Source organism: Oncorhynchus masou, unplaced genomic scaffold (genome assembly GCF_036934945.1).
Source record: "Oncorhynchus masou masou isolate Uvic2021 unplaced genomic scaffold, UVic_Omas_1.1 unplaced_scaffold_5194, whole genome shotgun sequence".
Lineage (NCBI taxonomy): Eukaryota > Metazoa > Chordata > Actinopteri > Salmoniformes > Salmonidae > Oncorhynchus > Oncorhynchus masou.
In genome coordinates this window covers 7,895-23,199 of record NW_027011600.1, presented here as the reverse complement: position 1 = coordinate 23,199, position 15,305 = coordinate 7,895, and the positions used below count along the sequence as shown (strand labels likewise).

The 15,305-nt window shown below is 47.2% G+C and overlaps 1 protein-coding gene and 1 long non-coding RNA gene across 2 annotated transcripts; one reads left to right on the top strand and one right to left on the bottom strand.

Annotated features, from left to right (window-relative positions):
• Positions 1-933: 933 nt before the first annotated feature.
• LOC135535829 (uncharacterized) lies at positions 934-3,303 on the top strand. The gene is made up of 3 exons (XR_010454894.1): positions 934-1,766; positions 1,858-1,927; positions 2,292-3,303. It is a non-coding gene; the product is annotated as an uncharacterized LOC135535829 (long non-coding RNA).
• LOC135535828 (beta-galactosidase-like) lies at positions 3,169-10,603 on the bottom strand. The gene is made up of 5 exons (XM_064962256.1): positions 10,534-10,603; positions 8,450-8,563; positions 5,930-6,061; positions 5,376-5,603; positions 3,169-5,168 (listed from the first exon to the last, which is right to left on the bottom strand). The coding sequence occupies exons 1-5, from the start codon at positions 10,540-10,542 to the stop codon at positions 4,911-4,913; spliced, it is 741 nt and encodes a 246-aa protein (XP_064818328.1). The 5' UTR covers positions 10,543-10,603; the 3' UTR covers positions 3,169-4,910.
• Positions 10,604-15,305: the final 4,702 nt, after the last annotated feature.

Here is a 15,305-nt window from a genome sequence, read left to right as displayed (position 1 = left end):
CTGGTAGGCTGTTTGTCTAGTTATGTACCGTAGGCTCTGTAGGCTGTTTGTCTAGTTATGTACCGTAGGCTCTGGTAGGCTGTTTGTCTAGTTATGTACCGTAGGCTCTGGTAGGCTGTTTGTCTAGTTATGTACCGTAGGCTCTGGTAGGCTGTTTGTCTAGTTATGTACACGTAGGCTGTTTGTCTAGTCATGTACCGTAGGCTGTTTGTCTAGTTATGGTACCGTAGGCTCTGGTAGGCTGTTTGTCTAGTTATGTACCGTAGGCTCTGGTAGGCTGTTTGTCTAGTTATGTACTGTAGGCTGTTTGTCTAGTTATGGACCGTAGGCTCTGGTAGGCTGTTTGTCTAGTTATGGACCGTAGGCTGTTTGTCTAGTTATGTACCGTAGGCTCTGGTGAGCTGTTTGTCTAGTTATGTACCGTAGGCTCTGGTAGGCTGTATGTCTAGTTATGGACCGTAGGCTCTGGTAGGCTGTTTGTCTAGTTATGGACCGTAGGCTGTTTGTCTAGTTATGTACCGTAGGCTCTGGTAGGCTGTTTGTCTAGTTATGTACCGTAGGCTCTGGTAGGCTGTTTGTCTAGTTATGTACCGTAGGCTCTGGTAGGCTGTTTGTCTAGTTATGTACCGTAGGCTCTGGTAGGCTGTTTGTCTAGTTATGTACCGTAGGCTCTGGTAGGCTGTTTGTCTAGTTATGTACCGTAGGCTCTGGTAGGCTGTTTGTCTAGTTATGTACCGTAGGCTCTGGTAGGCTGTTTGTCTAGTTATGTACCGTAGGCTGTTTGTCTAGTTATGGACCGTAGGCTGTTTGTCTAGTTATGGACCGTAGGCTCTGGTAGGCTGTATGTCTAGTTATGGACCGTAGGCTGTTTGTCTAGTTATGGACCGTAGGCTGTTTGTCTAGTTATGTACCGTAGGCTGTTTGTCTAGTTATGTACCGTAGGCTCTGGTAGGCTGTTTGTCTAGTTATGTACCGTAGGCTCTGGTAGGCTGTTTGTCTAGTTATGTACCGTAGGCTCTGGTAGGCTGTTTGTCTAGTTATGTACCGTAGGCTGTTTGTCTAGTTATGTACCGTAGGCTGTTTGTCTAGTTATGTACCGTAGGCTCTGGTAGGCTGTTTGTCTAGTTATGTACCGTAGGCTCTGGTAGGCTGTTTGTCTAGTTATGTACCGTAGGCTCTGGTAGGCTGTTTGTCTAGTTATGTACCGTAGGCTCTGGTAGGCTGTCATATTCTGTCAAGCACTGTGGAACAACAACAAACAACCAGTCAATTGTACAACGACGTACAACACATAGACATTTTAAGGAGAGCGGACTTGTGATAAAACTGTGAAGTGTAATCTTGTATGTTTGGGCCTAAACAGACAGTTAGCGTCCACTTCCTGTCAATCAAATGGAATAAATCAATGAGGATTCTGTTGTCTAGGAGTTAGCTGGACAGAGAAGTAACGTGGGCCATGTCACGTGATGACACATTTCAAGCACGCGAAAAACCGTTAATATAACTGTGAGCGTTTCATTTTTTCCAAAGATGTACGGCGACATGTTGAGCCCTTTGTGATACGGCAGGGACGTCTTAACGCTCTCCATCTCCCTAAGGTTCCTGGTCCGCTGACGGCCGAGTTGGAGTCCAAGAAGACGGACAAGAAGAGGGCTCAGAAAGCAGCCAAGAAAACCAGGGAGAAAGAACAGAAAGAACAGAGGAAGAAACTAGAGATGGAGGCTGAGGAGAAGAAAAGATTTGCCTCCTTAAGCGATCGAGAGAAGGTATGGAAACAGATTTTATTTTTTTATGCGGTAGATGAATTGTTCAATTTGTTTCAAAACGAGCGACTTGACTGTCAAATCTCCCCCGCAGAGAGCACAGGCTGCAGAGAAGAGGTTGGCAGAGCATCAGGCCTCGACAGGGGAGACCTTCCAAACACCAGGTAACAGTACGAAGGCCTCAGTCATTAGTCAAACAACCTCTCCTTTTGACTCACTGAACACACAACGATGTTAGACAAATGAATACGACACGTTACTCAATAAATAGCAGAAGAGTCGGTTTCTGTACTGTAGGCAAATGGTGTTCTGTATTGAGGCAACACATTTATTCATTCGTCTAGTGTCCTGTCCTGTCATATACAGTATCATCTAGGAGTCTGGTGTCCTGTCATATACAGTATCATCTAGGAGTCTGGTGTCCTGTCATATACAGTATCATCTAGGAGTCTGGTGTCCTGTCATATACAGTATCATCTAGGAGTCTAGTGTTTTCTAGCTAACTCCATGTTCTCTCCTCTCTACCAGGCGGTGTTGGCAGTGTGGGGAGTCCCTGGTGGGAAAGGTCCCGTTTCAATACCTAGACTTCAGCTTCTGCACCCTCGCTGTGTCCAGGAGCACCGCAAGGCTAATGTGGCCAACAGGAGCAGGGCAGGAAACTGACTTTCATGTTGCTACCGCCACAACCCTGCCATACTGTTGCCACTTCACTATAGAAGCCTCAGGCCTACTAATCTATTGGTTGGTGGGGACAGAGCACGCAGACCCAGAGACCTAACTGAACCAAGCCACAGACCTCAGTCAATCTGCATCTTGATGTTGCCCATCTGATAGGATTAAAATGCACAGAAATAGAATTAATAGAACATACGAATGGGGACTCCTGTTCTATTCATTATATTTCTATGCATTTAATCCCACCAAATAGGCCAAAATCCAGATGGATAACTTTAGATGAAAACTGGACCTGGTGCCTCCGAGACGAGCTTTGTTACGATTCAGTTTAACTCAGAAGATCTGCCTTGTTGCACCGTTGGAAATGTGAAAGGTCATTTTCCGATTTGAGCCTTGAACATGCAGCGTTTACCGTGAAAGCTGGGTGCCTTTTTAAATGGAGCTGATCGTTTCAGGAAAGGAGGCGGAGCCTGAGTCTGAACCGGGTCCGAACCGGGTCCGAACCGGGTCTGAACCGGGTCTGAACCGGGTCTGGAACCGGGTCCGAACCGGGTCCGAACCGGGTCTGAACCGGGTCTGAACCGGGTCTGAACTCGGGTCTGAACCGGGTCTGAACCGAGTCCGAACCGGGTCCGAACCAGGTCTGAACCGGGTCTGAACTGGGTCTGAACTGGTGTCAAACTAATTCACTGTTGGTGTCGAATGGAATAATAAACCATATTAATTCAGCTGAATGTGTGATGATGAAACTGTTTATTCATGTACACTGTTTTTATGAAATCGGTATATAGTAAAGTGCCAAAACATAGACCGTATCTGACAGAAGCACAGCAACTCATGTTATTAAATCATGTCAAAACAATGATTACCATAATACTGCCATCTATTTATTCATACCTGCGTGAGCTCAACACAGAAAACCAAACCTTAAGTTGCCTTTAAACAGATCAATCTATTTGCAGATGTAGCAGAGACCGAGGAACAGAAACTGAAAGTCTGGCTCAGAGGTTGTTTCATTTGTTATAGACTGAAGTCCGTAGAAACGAGTGCTGAAGTGAATTGATACAGGATATGCTACTCATACATTGATAGACGATTGGAGTGTATTAGCTCATGCTGCAGATAAGTGGTTGGACAGAGACTTATTCGGAGGGATTGATTGATTGGCTGTCTGTCGTCTCTGTGTCAACTATGAAGAAACTGATTCGCTGAGGTATTGTCTTCTGTCTGTCTTGTAGCTGTGGTGTCATGTCTGTCTGTCTGTGGCCTGTAGCTGTGATGACATGTCTGTGTAGCTGTGATGTCATGTCTGTCTGTAGCTGTGATGTCATGTCTGTCTGTAGCTGTGATGTCATGTCTGTTGTCTGTAGCTGTGATGTCATGTCTGTTGTCTGTAGCTGTGATGTCATGTCTGTTGTCTGTAGCTGTGATGTCATGTCTGTCTGTTGTCTGTAGCTGTGATGTCATGTCTGTCTGTAGCTGTGATGTCATGTCTGTCTGTAGTTGTGATGTCATGTCTGTTGTCTGTAGCTGTGATGTCATGTCTGTCTGTCTGGTCTGTAGCTGTGATGTCATGTCTGTCTGTGGCCTGTAGCTGTGATGTAAGAGCGTCTGCTAAATGACTTAAATGTAAATGTAACATGTCATGTCTGTTGTCTGTAGCTGTGATGTCATGTCTGTCTGTCTGTGGTCTGTAGCTGTGATGTCATGTCTGTCTGTCTGTGGTCTGTAGCTGTGATGTCATGTCTGTCTGTGGCCTGTAGCTGTGATGTCATGTCTGTCTGTGGCCTGTAGCTGTCATGTCTGTCTGTCTGTTGTCTGTAGCTGTGATGTCATGTCTGTCTGTCTGTGGTCTGTAGCTGTGATGTCATGTCTGTTGTCTGTAGCTGTGATGTCATGTCTGTCTGTCTGTGGTCTGTAGCTGTGATGTCATGTCTGTCTGTCTGTGGCCTGTAGCTGTGATGTCATGTCTGTCTGTCTGTGGCCTGTAGCTGTGATGTCATGTCTGTCTGTCTGTGGCCTGTAGCTGTGATGTCATGTCTGTCTGTCTGCGGTCTGTAGCTGTGATGTCCTGTCTGTCTGTGGCCTGTAGCTGTGATGTCATGTCTGTCTGTCTGTTGTCTGTAGCTGTCATGTCTGTCTGTCTGGTTGTCTGTAGCTGTGATGTCATGTCTGGTTGTCTGTAGCTGTGATGTCATGTCTGTCTGTCTGTAGCTGTGATGTCATGTCTGTCTGTGGTCTGTAGCTGTGATGTCATGTCTGTCTGTCTGTGGTCTGTAGCTGTGATGTCATGTCTGTCTGTCTGCGGTCTGTAGCTGTGATGTCATGTCTGTCTGTCTGTAGCTGTGATGTCATGTCTGTCTGTCTGTAGCTGTGATGTCATGTCTGTCTGTGGTCTGTAGCTGTGATGTCATGTCTGTCTGTGGCCTGTAGCTGTGATGTCATGTCTGTCTGTGGCCTGTAGCTGTGATGTCATGTCTGTCTGTTGTCTGTAGCTGTGATGTCATGTCTGTCTGTCTGTAGCTGTGATGTCTTGCCAGCAGTGCTGTTGAGCTGGGGCCGGTCCATGAAGAGGACCCTGGTGTGAGAAGGGGCCCTCTCTAGCTCCAGGACTGTGATGTTGTTGGGCTGGGTGGGGCTGAGCAGGGGCCCCGGGACGTACAGGGTCTGCTGGGGACCTCTCTTAGGCCAGTACCTGCCCAGGTTCACCCCGTTGATCCACACCTGTCCCTAGGAGCAGTGGAGAGGTAGAGGGGAGACGGTCTCAGTGGAGGGTTTGACCCCAAGAAGGAACTGCTAGTGAACACGTCTGTTTGACTCTTGTTCTTCCGACAGCCATTGTGTTCATCGATCTCCATATTGGATAATTACTACACTAGTATTTCTGTACTTAATGAGCCAGTTGGTAAAAAGACAAGGTATTGATTATGTCCTCACCTTGGTCCATTCGTTGAGCCGGAGAAAGGTGTCCCAGGCCAGACCGTTGGGAGGCAGGGTGCCCTGGTAGAAGACTGGCCCATCTGAGGGCCCTCTGACTGGGCTGGGCGGGGAGCGTCGCTGGCCTGACTGGGGCCATCCGGAGGCAATGGCTCCATCAATGTCCAGACGGTAGATCTGCCAATCTGTCAGCACATCTTTACCAAGGACCAGGTTACTCAACAGGCCCTGCAAAATACAGACATGACCGACAAAATCAACTGTAAGTCCATTCCTTAGCCTGAGTGCCAGACTATTTGTGCTATCATGCCAACTCCTTTTTACTCATTGTCACGAGAAGTTTGGCTATCCATTCCTAGCGAAAGTTGACGAATACTTCCGTGAACATTCCCGTTGTAAACTCATAACTGAATTGTTTCTCTTTTGATATTGGAGTGTGGATCCTTTATGGGACCAACGCACCTCACTTACATAAATCTTGAACTGCTAAAACTATTTTATTCAGATCAAGATATAAAACACGTGTCTGTCTACTGAAGTTGAAGTAGACTTGCCTTGAAGTCGTTGATCTTGCTGCCAAAGTTGACTCGTCCCATGTTCTCTACGAGAACATCAACCTGGTCCCCCTGCTTCCCTGTTACGTTCATCACCAGAGTCGTGTCTCTCTCCAGCAGCCCCTGGAACACCTGTATAAGAGCAGGACACAACCTCTACAACATGCTGACAGGACAGAACCATCACACAACCTCTGTACAACATGCTGACAGAAAAGAACCATCACACAACCTCTGTACAACATGCTGACCATCACACAACCTCTGTACAACATGCTGACAGAACAAAACCATCACACAACCTCTGTACAACATGCTGACCATCACACAACCTCTGTACAACATGCTGACCATCACACAACCTCTGTACAACATTGAATACTTATGTAAGATTCTGGAACGGTGCCTGACATTCTGACCACTCACGTTGCAAAATTAAATGTACACATGTTAATAATTTAATCCAAACTGTCACGAGCGTCTGCACAGCCAGACACTGAAATAGAACATGGTTCTCTTAGACGCGCTGTAAGTCCCGCCTCTCCAATCTCATTGGTTGATAGGAGCATATACCCACGTGGGTGATTGAAAGATGAACTGAGCTCCACACTCCAGTCCAGTTGGTGGTGGTAATGCACCTTAAAGCTAGATGCCAACCGCCAGATAAAATCCACAGAAGACCACGACAAGTGAAGATGTTTTAGGAATTTACGAGGCTTCCCCTTTTAATTGTGGATTAGATTAAATGTCAGAGTAGAGATCACATGATTTTGTGTGACTCAAATTCTACAAAGATCCTGTCCCCAAATGAATATAGTTTATTCAGAGTTTGTTTTGATATTTCAACCTGCGTGTCTTGATCCCATCTGGTGTGGATGGACAAAATCAACATGCTCACGCACACACGTGCTCGGTATAGTCAGCGTTTTCCACCACCAGTAGGGACAGTCTGAATGACCAGACGAGGACCGCACTAGTGGTGTGACAGACAGACACCTACCCCATTAAGACAAGACAGACACCTACCCCATTAAGACAAGACAGACACCTACCCCATTAAGACAAGACAGACACCTACCCCATTAAGACAAGACAGACACCTACCCCATTAAGACAAGACAGACACCTACCCCATTAAGACAAGACAGACACCTACCCCATTAAGACAAGACAGACACCTACCCCATTAAGACAAGACAGACACCTACCCCATTAAGACAAGACAGACACCTACCCCATTAAGACAAGACAGACACCTACCCCATTAAGACAAGACAGACACCTACCCCATTAAGACAAGACAGACACCTACCCCATTAAGACAAGACAGACACCTACCCCATTAAGACAAGACAAGACAGACACCTACCCCATTAAGACAAGACAGACACCTACCCCATCAAGACAAGACAAGACAGACACCTACCCCATTAAGACAAGACAGACACCTACCCCATTAAGACAAGACAAGACAGACACCTACCCCACGGACAGACAAGACAAGACAGACACCTACCCCACGGACAGAGAGACACCTACCCCACGGACAGACAGACACCTACCCCACGGACAGAGAGACACCTACCCCACGGACAGAGAGACACCTACCCCACGGACAGACAGACACCTACCCCACGGACAGACAGACACCTACCCCACGGACAGACAGACACCTACCCCATTATGACAGACAGACACCTACCCCACGGACAGACAGACACCTACCCCACGGACAGACAGACACCTACCCCACGGACAGAGAGACACCTACCCCACGGACAGAGAGACACCTACCCCACGGACAGAGAGACACCTACCCCATTAAGACAGACAGACACCTACCCCATTAAGACAAGACAAGACAGACACCTACCCCATCAAGACAAGACAGACACCTACCCCATTAAGACAAGACAAGACAGACACCTACCCCACGGACAGAGAGACACCTACCCCACGGACAGAGAGACACCTACCCCATTAAGACAAGACAAGACAGACACCTACCCCACGGACAGAGAGACACCTACCCCATTAAGACAGACAGACACCTACCCCACGGACAGAGAGACACCTACCCCACGGACAGAGAGACACCTACCCCATTAAGACAAGACAAGACAGACACCTACCCCACGGACAGAGAGACACCTACCCCACGGACAGAGAGACACCTACCCCATTAAGACAAGACAAGACAGACACCTACCCCACGGACAGACAGACACCTACCCCACGGACAGAGAGACACCTACCCCATTAAGACAAGACAAGACAGACACCTACCCCACGGACAGAGAGACACCCACCCCACGGACAGAGAGACACCTACCCCATTAAGACAGACAGACACCTGCCCCACAGACAGACAGACACCTACCCCACGGACAGACAGACACCTACCCCACGGACAGACAGACACCTACCCCACGGACAGAGAGACACCTACCCCACGGACAGACAGACACCTACCCCATTAAGACAGACAGACACCTACCCCACGGACAGACAGACACCTACCCCACAGACGGAGACATATGCCCGGTCATGAACCCCATTCAGAGGAGAGATTAGGGGTGTGTCTTCTGGCAGGTCCCTGGGCAGCTTGGTCCGGTACAGCATGAAGCCATAGTACTAACCAACAGAATAGGTACAACATTAAACACATTAAGTAAAGTTAAAACAATGTGAATTGTTTCTTAGACCTACCTTCCATAACTATACCAGATGGTGTCCCAGGATGGAGACCTACCTTCCATAACTATACCAGATGGTGTCCCAGGATAGAGACCTACCTTCCATAACTATATCAGATGGTGTCCCGGGATAGAGACCTACCTTCCATAACTATACAGGATGGTGTCCCAGGATAGAGACCTACCTTCCATAACTATACCAGATGGTTTCCCAGGATAGAGACCTACCTTCCATAACTATACCAGATGGTGTCCCAGACAGAGACCTACCTTCCATAACTATACCAGATGGTGTCCCAGGATGGAGACCTACCTTCCATAACTATAGCCAGATGGTGTCCCGGGATAGAGACCTACCTTCCATAACTATACCAGATGGTGTCCCGTGGGATAAAGACCTACCTTCCAGTAACTATACCAGATGGTGCCCCAGGATGGAGACCTACCTTCCATAATTATACCAGATGGTGTCCCAGGATAGAGACCTACCTTCCATAACTATACTAGATGGTGTCCCCAGGATAGAGACCTACCTTCCATAACTATATCAGATGGTGTCCCGGGATAAAGACCTACCTTCCATAACTATACCAGATGGTGTCCCAGGATAGAGACCTACCTTCCATAACTATATCAGATGGTGTCCCGGGATAAAGACCTACCTTCCATAACTATACCAGATGGTGTCCCAGGATAGAGACCTACCTTCCATAACTATAGCAGATGGTGTCCCAGGATAGAGACCTACCTTCCATAACTATACCAGATGGTTTCCCAGGATGGAGACCTACCTTCCATAACTATACCAGATGGTGTCCCAGGATAGAGACCTACCTTCCATAACTATACCAGATGGTGTCCCAGGATAGAGACCTACCTTCCATAACTATACCAGATGGTTTCCCAGGATGGAGACCTACCTTCCATAACTATACCAGATGGTGTCCCAGGATAGAGACCTACCTTCCATAACTATACCAGATGGTGTCCCAGGATAGAGACCTACCTTCCATAACTATACCAGATGGTGTCCCAGGATAGAGACCTACCTTCCATAACTATATCAGATGGTGTCCCAGGATAGAGACCTACCTTCCATAACTATACCAGATGGTGTCCCAGGATAGAGACCTACCTTCCATAACTATACCAGATGGTGTCCCAGGATAGAGACCTACCTTCCATAACTATACCAGATGGTTTCCCAGGATGGAGACCTACCTTCCATAACTATACCAGATGGTGTCCCAGGATAGAGACCTACCTTCCATAACTATACCAGATGGTGTCCCAGGATAGAGACCACCTTCCATAACTATATCAGATGGTGTCCCAGGACTAGACCTACCTTCCATAACTATACCAGATGGTGTCCCAGGGATAGAGACCTACCTTCCATAACTATACCAGATGGTGTCCCAGGACAAGACCTACCTTCCATAACTATACAGATGGTTTCCCAGGATGGAGACCAACCTTCCATAACTATACCAGATGGTTTCCCCAGGATAGAGACCTAACCTTCCATAACTATACCAGATGGTGTCCCAGGATAGAGACCTACCTTCCATAACTATACCAGATGGTGTCCCAGGATGAGACCTACCTTCCATTAACTATACCAGATGGTTTCCCAGGATAGAGACCTACCTTCCATAACTATACCAGATGGTGTCCCAGGATAGAGACCTACCTTCCATAACTATACCAGATGGTTTCCCAGGATGGAGACCTACCTTCCATAACTATACCAGATGGTGTCCCAGGATAGAGACCTACCTTCCATAACTATACCAGATGGTGTCCCAGGATAGAGACCTACCTTCCATAACTATACCAGATGGTGTCCCAGGATGGAGACCTACCTTCCATAACTATACCAGATGGTGTCCCAGGATAGAGACCTACCTGCTTCATCTCTTCAAAAGACAGAGGGTACAGTGACCGGACAGGACCCTGCGGTGACAGCGTGTCCAACAGGCTGCTGGTTTCCCTACCTACCAGACAGAGCAGAGACGTTGAAGTCATGCATCATGTTGTACTGTGATTTATTTCTCTTAGGGCATTGGTTTACAACCTGCAGGTCGTCCACACATTTCTTTGGTCGATAAAACACACACACACACACACACACATATATATATGTGTATATATATATGTGGGGCAAAAAGGTATTTAGTCAGCCACCAATTGTGCAAGTTCTCCCACTTAAAAAAGATGAGAGAGGCCTGTAATTTTCATCATAGGTACACTTCAACTATGACAGACAAAATGAGAAAAAAAATCCAGAAAATCACATTGTAGTTTTTAATGAATTTATTTGCAAATTATGGTGGAAAATAAGTATTTGGTCACCTACAAAACAGCAAGATTTCTGGCTCTCACAACCTGTAACTTCTTCTTTAAGAGGCTCCTCTGTCCTCCACTCATTACCTGTATTAATAGCACCTGTTTGAACTTATCAGTATAAAAGACACCTGTCCACAACCTCAAACAGTTGCACTCCAAACTCCACTATTGCCAAGACCAAAGAGCTGTCAAGGACACCACAAACAAATTGTAGACTTGCACCAGGCTGGGAAGACTGAATCTGCAATAGGTAAGCAGCTTGGTTTGAAGAAATCAACTGTGGGAGCAATTATTAGGACAACAGAGAGTAGCAGCAGCGTTGAAGATGGAGGAGGGAGGGAGGGAGTGGTAATGCAAGTAGTCCTGGGTAGCCATTTGGTTAGGTGTTCAGCAGTCTTACTCTTGCAGGGGTGGCTGTTTAGAAGCCTCTTGGACCTAGACTTGACATCAGTACCGCTTGCCGTGCACATTGCTGAGAGAAGAGTGATCTATGACAAGGGTGGCTGGAGTCTTTGACAATTTTTAGGGCCTTCCTCTGACCACTGACTGGTATAGAGGTCCTGGATGGCAGGAGCTTGGCCCCAGTGATGTACCAAGCAGACCACCATAGTGCCTGTACCTAGAACCTGACTGCACCAGAGAGCATCCTGACGGCCTGGTGGCAGCTGGGCGACTCCGACATGAAAGCTGCTAGAAGTGCTAAATGCAGACAGCCATCCCTGGGGCTCCCTGCCATTTCAGTTGTCATGGTTATTTCGTTCCGCACTTTTCCTTTGTCACTATTAGAACTTTTTCTGAGTTATGTTACGGGTCCCATCCCCCTGAACTGTCGGGCCAAAAGGGATTCGTAACAGCATCCGTTTCATCTGACCACTTATTTATTGATCTGGTCACTGACGCTTCCTGCTTTAATTGGTCAGCAGGAATCATCAGTGGAACATGTCCCGGGATTCCTCCAATGGCATTGAGGAGTACAGCACATCAGTCACTGGCTTCATCAATGAGTCAGGAGGATGGTATTATGGTCAGATTTGCCAAATGGAGGGTGAGGGAGAGCTTTGTACGCGTCTCTCTGTGTGTGTGTGTGGAGTAGAGGTGGTCCAGAGATTTTCCCCCCCTCTGTTTGCACATTTAACACGTTGATAGAAATTTGGTAAAATGGATTTACGTTTCCCTGCATTACAGTCCCCGGCTCCTAGGAGCCCCGCCTCAGGGTGTCCAGTTTCTCGTTCGCTTTTGGCGGAATATACTGATTACACTATAAGGTGAGGAGTCCAAGCAAGACTTGCATCCACACATTTACACTGTTGAGTTTATGTGCTTTACATATGCTGTACTTTTCGTCACATTTGTTGATAATGACATCTGAAAATACTCTGGATACATTCAGTAACATGACCAGAATATGTGGGGAGGTACAGCATAAGAAAACTATGACAAGGGGGTGAATGAGAGGACTAACTGGTGTCTCTAAGTGGCCCCACACCTCTCCAGACTGGGGGTTAGTGAGAGGACTAACTGGTGTCTCCAAGTGGCCCCACACCACTCCAGACTGGGGGTTAGTGAGAGGACTAACTGGTGTCTCCAAGTGGCCCCACACCTCTCCAGACTGGGGGTTAGTGAGAGGACTATATGTGTCTCCAAGTGGCCCCACACCTCTCCAGACTGGGGGTTAGTGAGAGGACTATATGTGTCTCCAAGTGGCCCCACACTTCTCCAGACTGGGGGTTAGTGAGAGGACTAACTGGTATCTCCAAGTGGCCCCACACCTCTCCAGACTGGGGGTTAGTGAGAGGACTAACTGGTATCTCCAAGTGGCCCCACACCTCTCCAGACTGGGGGTTAGTGAGAGGACTATATGTGTCTCCAAGTGGCCACACACCTCTCCAGACTGGGGGTTAGTGAGAGGACTAACTGGTGTCTCCAAGTGGCCCCACACCTCTCCAGACTGGGGGTTGAATCAGAGGACTAACTGGTGTCTCCAAGTGGCCCCACACCTCTCCAGCCTGGGGGTTAGTGAGAGGACTAACTGGTGTCTCCAAGTGGCCCCACACCTCTCCAGACTGGGGGTTAGTGAGAGGACTGGCTGGTGTCTCCAAGTGGCCCCACACCTCTCCAGACTGGGGGTTGAATCAGAGGACTAACTGGTGTCTCCAAGTGGCCCCACACCTCTCCAGCCTGGGGGTTAGTGAGAGGACAAACTGGTGTCTCCAAGTGGCCACACTAGTGCTGTAATAAGGCACTGTGGTGGTTGATGGTAGTAAAGTATGCTGTAATAAGGCTGGGTCCTGGTAGTAAAGTATGCTGTAATAAGGCTGGGTCCTGGTTGTAAAGTATGCTGTAATAAGGCTGGGTCCTGGTAGTAAAGTATGCTGTAATAAGGCTGGGTCCTGGTAGTAAAGTATGCTGTAATAAGGCTGGGTCCTGGTAGTAAAGTATGCTGTAATAAGGCTGGGTCCTGGTAGTAAAGTATGCTGTAATAAGGCTGGGTCCTGGTAGTAAAGTATGCTGTAATAGGGCTGGGTCCTGGTAGTAAAGTATGCTGTAATAAGGCTGGGTCCTGGTAGTAAAGTATGCTGTAATAAGGCTGGGTCCTGGTAGTAAAGTATGCTGTAATAAGGCTGGGTCCTGGTAGTAAAGTATGCAGTAATAAGGCTGGGTCCTGGTAGTAAAGTATGCTGTAATAAGGCTGGGTCCTGGTAGTAAAGTATGCTGTAATAAGGCTGGGTCCTGGTTGTAAAGTATGCTGTAATAAGGCTGGGTCCTGGTAGTAAAGTATGCTGTAATAAGGCTGGGTCCTGGTTGTAAAGTATGCTGTAATAAGGCTGGGTCCTGGTTGTAAAGTATGCTGTAATAAGGCTGGGTCCTGGTAGTAAAGTATGCTGTAATAAGGCTGGGTCCTGGTAGTAAAGTATGCTGTAATAAGGCTGGGTCCTGGTAGTAAAGTATGCTGTAATAAGGCTGGGTCCTGGTAGTAAAGTATGCTGTAATAAGGCTGGGTCCTGGTAGTAAAGTATGCTGTAATAAGGCTGGGTCCTGGTAGTAAAGTATGCTGTAATAAGGCTGGGTCCTGGTTGTAAAGTATGCTGTAATAAGGCTGGGTCCTGGTAGTAAAGTATGCTGTAATAAGGCTGGGTCCTGGTTGTAAAGTATGCTGTAATAAGGCTGGGTCCTGGTAGTAAAGTATGCTGTAATAAGGCTGGGTCCTGGTAGTAAAGTATGCTGTAATAAGGCTGGGTCCTGGTAGTAAAGTATGCTGTAATAAGGCTGGGTCCTGGTAGTAAAGTATGCTGTAATAAGGCTGGGTCCTGGTTGTAAAGTATGCTGTAATAAGGCTGGGTCCTGGTAGTAAAGTATGCTGTAATAAGGCTGGGTCCTGGTTGTAAAGTATGCTGTAATAGGGCTGGGTCCTGGTAGTAAAGTATGCTGTAATAAGGCTGGTCCTGGTTGTAAAGTATGCTGTAATAAAGGCTGGGTCTAGTTTGTAAGTATGCTGTAATAAGGCTGGGTCCTGGTAGTAAAGTATGCTGTAATAAGGCTGGGTCCTGGTAGTAAAAGTATGCTGTAATAAGGCTGGGTCCTGGTAGTAAAGTATGCAGTAATAAGGCTGGGTCCTGGTAGTAAAGTATGCTGTAATAAGGCTGGGTCCTGGTAGTAAAGTATGCTGTAATAAGGCTGGGTCCTGGTTGTAAATATGCTGTAATAAGGCTGGGTCCCTGGTAGTAAAGTATGCTGTAATGAGGCTGGGTCCTGGTAGTAAAGTATGCTGTAATAAGGCTGGGTCCTGGTTGTAAAGTATGCTGTAATAAGGCTGAGTCCTGGTTGTAAAGTATGCTGTAATAAGGCTGGGTCCTGGTAGTAAAGTATGCTGTAATATGCTGTAATAAGGCTGGGTCCTGGTAGTAAAGTATGCTGTAATAAGGCTGGGTCCTGGTAGTAAGTATGCTGTAATAAGGCTGGGTCCCTGGTAGTAAAGTATGTAATAAGGCTGGGTCCTGGTAGTAAGTATGCTGTAATAAGGCTGGGTCCTGGTAGTAAAGTATGCTGTAATAGGCTGGGTCCTAGTATTAAAGTATGCTGTAATAAGGCTGGGTCCTGGTTGTAAGTATGCTGTAATAAGGCTGGGTCCTGGTAGTAAAGTATGCTGTAATAAGGCTGGGTCCTGGTTGTAAAGTATGTAATAAGGCTGGGTCCTGGTAGTAAAGTATGCTGTAATAAGGCTGGGTCCTGGTAGTAAAGTATGCTGTAATAAGGCTGGGTCCTGGTAGTAAAGTATGCTGTAATAAGGCTGGGTCCTGGTAGTAAAGTATGCTGTAATAAGGCTGGGTCCT

What these genes read in the sequence shown, in the direction of transcription:
- LOC135535828 (XM_064962256.1), bottom strand. An exon ending in GCAAGATCAACGACTTCAAG is followed by an intron (nt 5,604 to 5,929) that starts GCAAGTCTACTT and finishes TGTATTTTGCAG; the next exon opens with GGCCTGTTGAGTAACCTGGT. An exon ending in GGCTCAACGAATGGACCAAG is followed by an intron (nt 5,169 to 5,375) that starts GTGAGGACATAA and finishes CACTGCTCCTAG; the next exon opens with GGACAGGTGTGGATCAACGG.